The sequence below is a fragment of the Carcharodon carcharias genome, chromosome 3, assembly GCF_017639515.1.
Source record: "Carcharodon carcharias isolate sCarCar2 chromosome 3, sCarCar2.pri, whole genome shotgun sequence".
Classification (NCBI taxonomy): domain Eukaryota; kingdom Metazoa; phylum Chordata; class Chondrichthyes; order Lamniformes; family Lamnidae; genus Carcharodon; species Carcharodon carcharias.
In genome coordinates, this window is record NC_054469.1 from 198,161,869 (window position 1) to 198,174,263 (window position 12,395).

General features: G+C 42.5%; 1 protein-coding gene across 1 annotated transcript in view; it reads right to left on the minus strand.

The window, feature by feature from the left end:
- tgfbr2b (transforming growth factor beta receptor 2b) overlaps positions 1-12,395 on the minus strand; it is an 85,722-nt gene that overhangs the window by 6,592 nt on the left and 66,735 nt on the right. Inside the window, exon 6 of the mRNA XM_041184694.1 lies at positions 1,749-1,876. Coding sequence (XP_041040628.1) covers positions 1,749-1,876 — 128 coding nt within the window. The remainder of the gene's footprint in view (positions 1-1,748; positions 1,877-12,395) is intronic.

Here is a 12,395-nt window from a genome sequence, read left to right on the forward strand (position 1 = left end):
AACACTGTTTGCACTTTTTGAGACACGTTTTTCCACAGTAGATCAAGTTTATTCTCCATCTTAAAAGGATTTGAAAGTGCTTGTAATTGATGTTGTAGGTTCTGAACTCCTTTTGCTTGCTGCTCCAATGTTGCTTCTCTCCGAGACATGTAGAAAAAAATCATGTCCCCTTTAAGCTGCCACAGCCAACTGGGAAACTGTTACACCACCCAATCTCTTGCTATCAGGTCGATAAGTTGCCTACCAAGAGTGCACAAATGGGCTACTGCATGGAACGTTACAACATTACTTCAATGGCTGAGAAGCACGTTGGGAGGTTCTGAGGATATGAAAGATGCCAAATAAATGTAAGCTCTTTCCTTCAAATAAGCTCACTTCATGCTATCCGGTGAGACCAGCTTGTTTTTCTACCTGGTCAGTGCATGAAGTGGGTGAGATCCCCAATATCAGCTCTACATTGAAGTGGCAGTAATAATAGAGCTGGAGAGCATTATTGGAATAGATAGAGCACACATACATTATTATAAACACAACATTTGGAAGATTGTTATGTTCTGGGATTGTCTCTTTAAGGTAAAATGGAACAGTGACAGGGGTCATGTGACTTGCTCCAAATTCTGCCTCACAACAAGCTTGGGTGGCATGGTTGCTATGGGGACAAGGGGGATCCAGGATGACTTACTGGGAAGAAGGTGCTAGATGTTCACACTGGTGGACAATGGCAATTGCAGCCGTGCTGCCTGTGGGTATTCTGTTAAGGTCAGATTTTTGCAAAGTTGGGTAGTTTCCACAGACATTTAAAAATGGCAGGCAGGACCCAGATCCGGAAGTCTTATCCCCATTTCCGACAGATCCAACTTTCATCGTTAGGGTAAAGATGGCGGGGTATGAATCACACAGGAGGGAAACCCATACCCAGTAGGGCCATTTGAGCTTACTGCTGAGTTCAAACAGACCCCAATTTGGCTGTTGCATGGGCCTTGAAGGGCAAATGCTCTTGAAGGAAAAAAGTGGTCTGTTTAACAGTCATGATCTGAAGCTTTTTTAAATCCCCCACTCTTTAAACTGTAAAAAAAAAATACTGCCTGCAACGGTCAGTGATTGTTTAAAAAAAACTGCTGGACTGCTTTGACTGACGGGCCATCTGTTGTATCATCTGTTAAATAGTTTCAATAGAGTTATTTGTTGGCATTTCCCTAAGAATTATTCATTATGAATGCTTGGCTGAGTTTCAAAAGCTACAATTATCCCAGCAGGGGTTCTGAGCTCACAGTTTGATCGACAGCTTAAATATGTTATTAAAGGATTAAGGGCATAAACAGAATTTTGTTTTTTTTAAGAGATTAGCCACTTGTAGTGATTTAAAAGCTTTGACACTTTCATGGATGTGAGTTTATTAGTCTTTCAAGTGTGACTTAAGCCTGTGTCCTTTTGACTCAAGCCACAGCTGACATTAATATTGAGGATGTGTAGTTGGATGGATTTATACAGAAGGACATGGCCTGATAGATTGAATGGGCTTTTCATGCTGCCAGCTTTCTTGCACTCTTTTGCAATTGGAGAGTGCTATTACTACAAAAGGAAGTCCCTGAAAGAGTCTAACTCTGATGTCTTTACCAAAGCTGAGAAGGAAGTCCTGGATGACCCAGAGCTCAGCTGATTTCTTCATGGGCAAAAAATAAAAAAAGTGAAGGTCAACTTGCTGAATGACATAGCATTATTTACTGGTAACAAGATGGTTAAAGTACCTGGTGATTAAGCCAGCTGTTGGGGATCTCAGGCCTTCCCCGATCTCTCAGGACAACATCCTTCATGCTTTCTACACAGGGATGCTCCCGGACCTTGGAACCAAAGGCAGGCTCATAGTCTTTCACTTCTGTGGAGAAAAATTTCAATAATAAATTAGGGTAGATATGAATAAACTATTTTCTCTGGTGTAAGAATTAAGAACAAGGGCACATGACTCTAAAATTAGAGCTGGGCCATTAAATAGCAGAATCAGGAAAGAGTGGTTACAATTTGGAACTCTCTCCCTTGCTAAAGACTTGAATGCTGGGCTGGGGACAACTGGAGCTTCTAAGTCAGAAGTAGATAGATTTTTGTTGGGTAAGAATATCAATAAATATGGAGAAAGACAGGACAATGAAGTTGAAGTGCAGATCAGCCATTATCTAATTGAACGGCAGAGAAGAATGACTGACCCCTGTTCCTAACACTCCTATATTTCTAGGCCAGGAGGTGAAAGGGGGCACAGTGAGACTTGGTATGGGTACACATATATAGCTTGTTGAAATCACTTCCCCGCTGGCATTTCCAATTGTTACATAACTTTATAAATATTTCTTTATAAAACACTTTTCCAATTTCAGTAAAAATACTGCTCATGTGAAATCATATGAAACCAGGTTTACTTTTAATTGCAGTGAGGGACTGGTGGAAATCACCTCGCTTTATGGTATCATTGCAGTTAGTGAAATGCAAATTTTCTCTCTCTGTTTACAAAACTACCACAACCTAAGAAGCCATGGAAATTTTTTCCACAATTCCCAACTAGAAAAATCATCTCATGCAAGTTTGACCAGGTGTAAAAACTTCCAGTACTGAAGCCCGCATGGCTGGCATTATTCTGAACCACATGCTAGCAGTCTAGCCAACTAACTAGCATCTCTAAAGCTCCTCTATTTCACCTTGATAATATCTTAAGTCAGTTCTCAAAGAATATTTCCACTTTTGTTTCTTCCATACAGCATACAAGGTAATTTGGTCCATTGTGCCTGTGCCTGCTCTTCTGCAGATGTTTTATTTTTAAGTGTACATGCAATTGCCAGCCATCTTTTGAAGTAGACAGCCAATTTAGTACAAGCTTGTGCTGTATTATGGGCAGTTTTAATGATCTGGATTCTCATTTGCAGGAAATTGGAGTGAGGCTGCTCAAACCCAAAGCAAGAGGCTTATCTCATTAGTTAAGGCTGGATTGCAATCCAGTTCTCATGATAGGACAATGCACTAACAACCTCCATCACTCAGTTCCTCTGGGGCTTAAGAGCTAAGAGTGTGTCCTTTTGCAAATGGAGAGTTTTATTAGCATATTAACTTTTCATTAATTATCCATTCTGCAGTAGCTGACCGAGAGGGTTAATATGGAACACAGGGTTCCCATTCAGTGTCTCTGGCCCACTGTAGTCAGCGACAGTTTGATGTTTATAGGTCAACTATGAGCTGGTATCTTTGGCTTTGCTAAATAGCTGGGACAAAGAAAACACTCGCAGGCTTGGTAGAGGCTCCAACATTCCAGAAGAACAGGAGTTTGGTTGATGGTGAGTGTGTTAACACAATATAAAAAATGTGGTGGTTCCCATCTCCACTTGGGTAGAAAATCAATTCATCATGTGCACCAACTTACGTTGAAACCTGCAGTTTACATTTCAGCCTCAAGCATGTGAAGGTAAAAGCTCTCTCCTTTTCTGTGGGAAAGCAAAATGACAGAATCTAGAAGTCTGCCTACCCCCTTTTCCAACATTTATGAAATGCTGTCATGTCCCGCGATCAAAGTAAGCTTGCAGTTTGCTTCCTGAACTTCAGCATCGCACAGTCTTTTTTTGTACCTCAGTAATGTTACCAAACCAAATAACTGAGCAAGTGAATTTATACCTATTTCACTGCTGGCTCTTTCATTAGTGAGAAACAGATTGGATTATAGAGCTCCTGCATCTGGGGAACATCTGTATTGGAGTAAACAGATAGCAACTCCACAAGGAGTAGACCTTATGTGTATTTTAGCTTTGCCACAAAAATGCTTTTAACCAATGATCAGTAGGGAACAGACTAGAATTTTCTTAAAACCATACTGGAATAAAGTGCTAAATTAAGCCAATTTTGGAATAGCCGATATCAGTTTTGTTCTGTCTAATCCCCTTTGTGTACTAGATTGCAGAATGAACAAGGCACCAATGGGAGCAATGGTCACAATATGTGCACTTGCTGGACAAAGAGATTTAGAGATGTTCTTCTGGAATATCAGTCAGCATGTTGTAGAGTAATCACAGTTCCAGCAGCCTTGGTTCAACTAGTGAGCTAATGAAACCACTGCCATACGAGTGACAAAAGTCCAGGTGTCCATCCACAGACAGAATCATTGTGTTTAGCTGTACAGTTACTGAAGTGCAACAGTTGCAGCTCCCAAAGGTCTTGTTTAAGCAGCCTACCACTCAGGACATGACGCTGTCCAAAACCTTGTGACCCATATTCTAATCTACACCAAATCCTGCTCAGCCATGTGCACACTGGCCTACAGTGACTCCCAATTCACAAGCACCTCGGTTTTAAAATTCTCATCCTCATATTCAAACCAAATGATGGCCTTCCCCTTCCCCTTCCCCACATCCGTTTCATCCTCCAAGCCTACAGACCTTCAAAAACTCTGAACTCCTATACACCGCCCACTCCCTTTGCCCCATTATTAGCTGCTGTCCCTTCAGCTAGAAGGTCCAGAATTCTCTCTCTCCTTCTCTAAGATGCTCCTTAAAACCCATCTCTTTAAGCTTTTGGTCTCATATCTTAATATTTTCTTTTATGGCTCAGGGTCCGCTTTTGTCCTATTTTGTTCTATTATGCTCCAGTTAAGTGCCTTGAGAAGTAGTATACTGTGTCATTCAAGTCATTGTTGTCTAATGGCCAGATCATATTTCTCTGACTTTGGAGAGAATGGGATGCAGAATGGAGTACATCAACTTCATCCACTCCAGTGCCCTGCATTGCTTTGGACATGGCTAGCATTTAAGAAATGAAGTGGTTTCCTCTCTGCACAAAATGCTACACAGCAAGATCCAAAGCTCTTCTATTTGATGACAATTTAAGTCTTTAAAATTTAGAACTACCATGATGTGGTTTCCACAGAGCACCCTGTGAACTAACTCATCAACAGAGTAGATTGCAGAACTCTCGCATCTGAAGGCATGGGTTGAACTTATTTTCTCCATATGGAAGTTGGGCGTAAGTGCTCTCTGATCTTAATGTCTTAAAAGATCGCAAAGCCTCAGGAATCTCTCTCGAATACTGTAGAGGACAGACTCATGACTGGACCTGGCTCTGATGATAGGAATAGGGAAACAGGATGAAGTAGGACATTCAGCCCCTTGAGTCTGTTCCACCATTCAATTAGATAATGGCTTAATTGTCTCGTAGCTAGTCTATCTTAACATCCACTAGTCTGTCCATGTTGTATTACAGTAAGGGGAAATGCATAGGTTTTCTCAGCAGTTTGTCAAGCAGCTATGGCATTCCACCAGCAGTAGATTCAGGTTTATAATTTCTGCATGTGTTAGGTTTTGTGCTCACTGGGGGAAAGGATGTCAGCACTGGAAACATATATTTGACGGGCTTGGTAACAAGAAATCCAATTCAAGTATATGATGAGTTAGATAAAAAGTAATGCTCTCTCTGCTCCAACAATGCTCTTTAACTTTAACCCAGGTACAGCAGATCCTACCATTCCAATATTGATATCTGTATTTCTCAGACATAGTACCCTAATGCCTACTCAGCAGCTCGATACCAAAATCTGCCAAGTTCCCAGCACTAGAACGGAACACACTTAGGACCATTAATATCCATCAGAAGAGATTAGGCTAATTGTGCTCTCTGTTTGGGCTGGACTGAACCCATGTCCCAGAGGAGGATGGACAGAGGATAAAAGGCAAAAAAACTGTGGCTGTTTGGAAATCTGAAACAAAAACAGAAAATGCAGGAAACATCCAGGCACTATCTGGAGCGAGAAATAGAATTAACGTTTCAGGTTGAAGATGTTCTGTCAGAATTGGTAAAAGTTAAAACTGTAACAGGTTTTAAGCAATTGAAAGCCAGGAAAGGAGGGAGGAGGGAGAGAGAAAGAGCAACAGGAAAGGTTTATGATAGGATAAAAGGCAGAAGAGATTAAATTGCCCCCTCCCCTGCCTCTGTATCGTTTTAAAACCTGTTACATCTCTAAATTCTTCCTGCTCTGAGGGAAGATTATCAGTCTGAAACGTTAACTCTGTTTATCTCCATTGCTGCTGCCTGACCTGATGAGTATTTCAGCAATTTTCATTTTTATTTCACGACAGAGTTCTAATACTCACTGAGTCATGTAATTTTATTTTTTAAGAGTAACATTACAGTCACATGGGAATAGTTAAAAACAGTTCTAAGTTTCTTGTCAACAGCACAGCATACTGAATAAATCTCAGCATTTCTGTGGGTAACATGAGGAAGCAATGAGCACAACTTGCATTTAACATAGCAAAATGTCCCAAGGTGCTTCGTGGGAGTGTTATCAAACAAAATTTGACATCCAGGCAGAGAGTTAGGTTTTAAAGAAAGTTTTAAAATAAGGGAGAGAGACAGGGAGGCTGGGGGAGGAAATTCCAGAGTTTAAGATTTAGGCAGCTGAAGGCACAGCCATCAATGGTGCAGCAATGAAAATCAGGGATACTTGAGAGGCTAGAATTGAAGGGACCTAGTGATCTTGGAGAGTTGTAAGGAACTAAATACATCAGGTTATGAGATCCACAGGAAAGGCAAAGATAATGGGCAGAATTTTCAAGTGTCTGAGCGGACAATATGGCGGGAATGCCAAAAACTGGTTTCACGATGTCAGAAACCAGTTTGCGATCGCCCCCTCCGCCTGTCAATGGCGGGCCACGTTTCCCGCCACCGCACATCAGGGACTTCATTTTAATACATCTGCATATCATTATAAGCCCTGTTTGCCGGAATTACCTCCCCAAGTTGGATCATCCAGGCACATCGACGTGTGCTTCACAACTGAACATAAGTGATGAGCACCTGGTGAACTGCACTCTGCTTGGGACTTTGAGGTTTGTTTCCCTACTTTGCTTTGGGCAGCACTCACAGTCATCGGCATCAGGCTTCGCACACAGCACCACATCACTTGGGGGAGCTCATGGGCAGGTCTCTACTTATAGTACCTGCCGTAAGGTGGGGGTGGCTTTTCAGCAATTGCCAAGTTAGGGCTTGGTTTGGGAAGAGGGAGAAATTGCCTCGGGCAAGGGAAGAGGCTGCAGGGCTAGGGCTTTACTGGGGAAGGAGGGTATCCCCTTTCACACAGGGTGTGTGTGGAGACACATGCCTCAAGAGGGTGAAGGCTGTGGAGGCAGTTTCCAGAGGAGATGAGGCCAGATGGAGATGTGAGGGTGTGTGTGAGTGAGTGAGTGGTGATGGCACTTGAGCTGGCAGTGAGTGAGATGCCAGTGAATGTGTGATGGGCTTATGAGTGTGTGAGTTTAGAGTGATGAGATGGTTGACTTACCCTGGTGGCACAGATGAGATCATTCATCTTCTATCTGCACTGGATGGCAAACCTCTTCTGTGCAGCATTGGCACTGACCAACACTGCTGGAGTGATGACACTGATAGGCCTCCTGCAGCCAGAGCAGAGATAGAAGGCATCGTGATGGGCTCCAACACTGTCCAGAAGACATTCCAGGGATGTGTAACTGAATCAACGGGCTGCAGTCTTCTTGCCTTTTGTCTTCTGTGCAGCAGTCCTGGGCTGAAAGCACTGAGACGCGTGTGCACGGCTGCAGTTTAAATATCGCACCTGGCGTGAGGAAGTGGTGAGGTGATGGTGTGGTGGGCGAATTGAAGTTGCCTGCCAGTGAAGTGGCGTGTTTCTTGGGAATGAATGATTAATGAGGCAGGATTGGGATGAAACAGAACAAAAACCTACCATTGTGGCCAGCAGGCAAAACGTCCTTTTCCCTGCCCACCACTGCAGTTAGTGCAAATCTGGGATGTTTCTGCCCCTTGTTACAGGTGTAGGAGAAGCCTTAGTGATTTAAGAATGAAATCACTTCCATGGTAAGAAGATACAATGAGAGATAAGAACGTAATGAAGACTTTAAGAGTCTAGAATTAAAAATAAGACAAGGGGAGGGATTCTCCACACCTGCCCACTGCCGGGATCTTCCAGTCCCACCGCAAGTCAATGGACTTCTGGCTGAGGCACCACCTCTCCCGCGGAGGGTCCCGCCCGTGACGGGACCAGAAAATCCCGGCCAACAATTTAAGGCTGTAGTGAGGGTTGTACACAGGTAGCAGCTATGAAGTGGTAGATTATATAAAAAAGGGGAATAGACAAGCATGTAGCAAAGACAGCATAGTTTTATTGCGGATTTTACGTTTCAAATAGATTGGTACAAACAGGGTAGCACGTGTTAGAAAAGTGGTGAATTTCTTGAGTGTGTCTGGGATGGTTTTCTGCAACAATATGTCTTGGAACTAAAGCGGGCAGGCCATATTTTAGATTTAGTAATGAACCAGATTTAGTTGGTGATTAATGTTGTGTGAACATTTATCAAAGAGCAATCATAATACAAATGAGTTCAACATAGTGTTTGAAAGGGAGAATCATGGAAAAACTACTAGGATTTGAGATTTAGCTAAGCAGACTTCAATGGGATGGGACAGGCTGTCCGCAGTAAACTGGAAAAATCTTCAATGAAAATCAGTGGAAAGTGTTCAGAGAAGAATTTGAGAAACAGAACCAGTTTAAACTCCCCAGGGGCAAGAGCTCAACTTGCCAAAAAAAATGCAGTCATGGACAACTAAAAAGGTAAAATAAAAAACATACGAAAAATAGCACAGATCCTGGTGAATGGGAAAGGTACAAAAACAGCAAAAGGTGACAAAACAGAGCTACTAAAAGGGAGTGTGAAAAGAAACTTGCAGAGGAGCATCAAACTCTTTTTTTTACAATTATATAAGGAAAAGAAGGGTGGTCAGGAGCAATCTGGGCCCTTGAAAATTGAGAAGGTTGATATTGTCAATGGAAAAATAAGGAAATGGTGGACATTCTAAGTAATCACGTTGCATCAGTATTTACAGTGGAGGAAGAGATCAACATATAGATATAAAAACAAAAAAACTGCGGATGTTGGAAATCCAAAACAAAAAATAAAAAATAAAAAATACCTGGAAAAACTCAGCAGGTCTGGCAGGTATATCAATCATTTAAATGTGACAAACAGAAGATAATCAAAAAGGCTAATGGAATGCTAGAATTTATATCTAGAGAACTAGAATACAAATGGATAGAAGTCACACTTCAGCTGTATAAAACCCTGATAAGACCACTGCTGGAACACTATAAGCAGTTCTAGGCAAGGATATATTGGCCATGGAGGGAAGGCAGCATAGACTTACTAGAATGATACCTGGACTCCAAGGATTAAACTACGAGGAGAGATTAAACAAACTAGGCTATTTTCCCTGGAATTAGAAGGTTAATGGATGATTTTATAAAAGTTGTCAAGATATTAAGGGAAACAGATAGGCTAGATAGAAAGAAACTCTTTCCACTGGCTGGGGGCTCTAGGACTAGGGGGCAAAGTCAAAAAATTGATCCAGATCTTTGAGGAATGAAACACAAAGGCTGGTAGAAGCTTGGAATTTTCTTCCGTAAATGGAATTGATGGCAGATGGCAAATGGCAATTGATGCTAAATCAATTGTAAATTTTAAAACTGAGGTTAACAGATTTTTGCTAACCAAAGGTATTAAGGGATATGGGGCGAAGGCCCATGGAATTATGGAGATATGGAGTAATATCGCAGATCAACCATGATTTCACTGAATGACTGAATAGGTTTGAGGGGCTAAATGACTCCTTTTGCTATACTTCTACAGAAGCTTACAGAAGTAATGAGGAACAAGCCCATGGTAAGGATTTGAACAAGGCTGAGAATTTTTAAATTGAGGCATTACCAGACCAGCAGCTGATGACAGTCACTGAACGCAAAGAAAGCAGGAGAGTTTTGTAATGAAAGTACAGCTGAGAGCTGTCAATTTTCAAAGCTTAAAGCTATGTGGCCAATTATTCTTTGTCACGTCATCCCTTGTCTCATTGCCAACTCTGCCCTATAAATTATTGGCACCATTGCCAGCAGTTTGTTCAAATAAAAAGCATGTGCCAAAAATTTACCAAACAATTAAATTGTCTCACACTCAAAAGAATAGGTTTTGAGAAGCACAAAGAACCAAAGAAAGCAATCATAGAGACCTAAGTCTCAACACGTTTTAGTTTGTGCTCATTTGTAACTGGAGATCAGCCGATGAGAGCAAGGCTGGAACAGGGAGAAAAACCACAGCAGGAAAGGAAGTTTACTTGTCCCAATGCCAGGACGACAGGAAATGACCATTTTGTGTTTTTTTTGTTGCTGGTGGGAGATAGCTGCTTGAGGTGCAGCAACCCAGATTCAGTTTTAATAGCATTTACCCTAGCTTTGCATTTGTAACAGTTGAGAATGTTCCCTGTCTCCCTGAGGCTCTGGACACAGGCTTCACCTAAAGTATGGTGTAATCCAATTGGAAGCAGAGCAATGCTGGAAAGCGAGCCTTGCACATGTTTTGTTAGCTGATAGCTACTCAGCAGCTTGATTATAATGAAAATATTTGTTTTTAAGAAGGGAAAACGTTCTCGGACATATTAAGTCAATAAAGGATACTTAACAGGAATGAGTGGATTAAGGAGAGATTTTAACTCTCAGGAGGTGGGTGGCTACTGTTAAGCAGTCTCTATCATTCGATGTCGGAATAAAGATTAACCTAAACTGAGTACCAGGCAGAGTGCATCTGTCCAGTCACGGCTGGTCACTGAAGAGCTTCATAGAACAATAACCTCAGTCCTCACTCTCTGAAATGTCAATAGCTCCATTAACAAGGAAATGCCAAGTTAAGACAAATCCGTAAAGTTGACATTTGTTTTTCGGTTTGCTCTCATGAATTAGAAGCATTCTTTCTGAATTTTGTGACACAAACAGCAGGTGCTGTTTTTGAAAAGTTAGGTAACTCTAGTCAACATATAATTATATAGAGTTTAAGCTCTACCCATGGCTTCTCCCATTCTGCTTCGTCCAATCCTATCGGCATGTCCTTCTATTCCTTTCTCCTTCGTCAGCTTATGCAGCTTCCCCTCAAATATATCTATGTTAGTCATCTCAATAGCTCCATGTGGTAGCAAGGCCCACATTCTACTGCTCTTGCGTAATGTAGTTTCTCCTGACAATGCAGTTAATTAGACACTAGGAATATTTTTGTTTCTGTTCAATGTCACACTTTCCCACAACAGACAATAGACAATGAAAACAGAAAGTGTTTGGAAGTGTGCAACACGTAGGGCAGGATTTTGCCCTTGGCGGGTGTGCTTGGCAGGGACCAATTAAGGCCTGCCCTGTGTGGAATGCGAGCGACTGTGCTGAGCGCTGCCTGTGCGGGCGGGGGGAGGAGGGACAGCCGGGCCTAGTGTGCAGTTTGCACATGCGGGTGAAAGAGCGCTCCAATCTCCCTGAGGCAGCTCCGGGCCTCAGGGAGATTGAAGCACTGGGTAAAAAAATTAAGGAGAGAATAAAAATTTAATAAAATGAGTCCCCTCATGTGACTCTGTCACATGAGCTGGGACATGTTTTTAATTTAAAAATAAAGTTTTTATTTAATGTTTATTTGCTTTAGGAAACCTCATCCTGCTCGTGGATGAAGTTTCCTAAAAAATGTAAAGGCTGCTTGGCCTCTTCGCCTGTCTGCAAACCATTAGGTTGGAAGGACATCCTAAATTTGAACTTAATAAGATTGTTAATGGCCTTAATAGGCCTACAATTTATCGGCGGGCGCGCAGCCAATTTCGTCCTGCGCCCGCTGGACGAAATATCGTGAGCCTACGCAATGACGTTGGGATGCACACCTGATGTCATCGCGAGTCATTCTGGGGTGTTGGGCGCGTGCCCGCACGCCCAGCATAATATTCTGCCCTTTAGTGGCTGGGGGTAGAATTTTCTGTCTGTCAGGTGGGCCAGGAGCGGGCATGGGCGGGCACAGAGCTGATTGCCGCCCGTGATTGGCTGCACGCCACCATTTTACATGCACAGGCCAATTAAGGCTCACCCATTGTGATGCACGGCCGGTAGCGCTCAACGTTACCTGTGTGGCCCGGGGGGGTGCGGGGGGGGAGAGGAGGGAGAGTCAAGGCCTGCGCTTTGTCACGCATGCGTGTGAAAGAGCACAAAGCTGCCTCAGGGAGATTAAGTTCATATGGAATGTTTTAAATAAAGAAAGATAAAAATCATTTAGACATGTCCCCTCATGTGACAGCGTCACATGAGCTGGGACATGTTTATGAAAAGTGAATAAATTATTTATTTATTCAACAAAACCCTCGGGAAACCTCATCCCGCCCATTGATGAGGTTTCCTGAAAAACATGAAGGCCGCTTGGGCTCTTCGCCTGCCCACCAACCTTAAGGTTGGATGGGCAGTGTTGATAATTACGTTAACTGGTTTTTTTTATTGGCCTTAACAGGCCTTTGACAGTTTGGCCAGTGCGTGCCTGCCGAGCGAAAGATCGGGA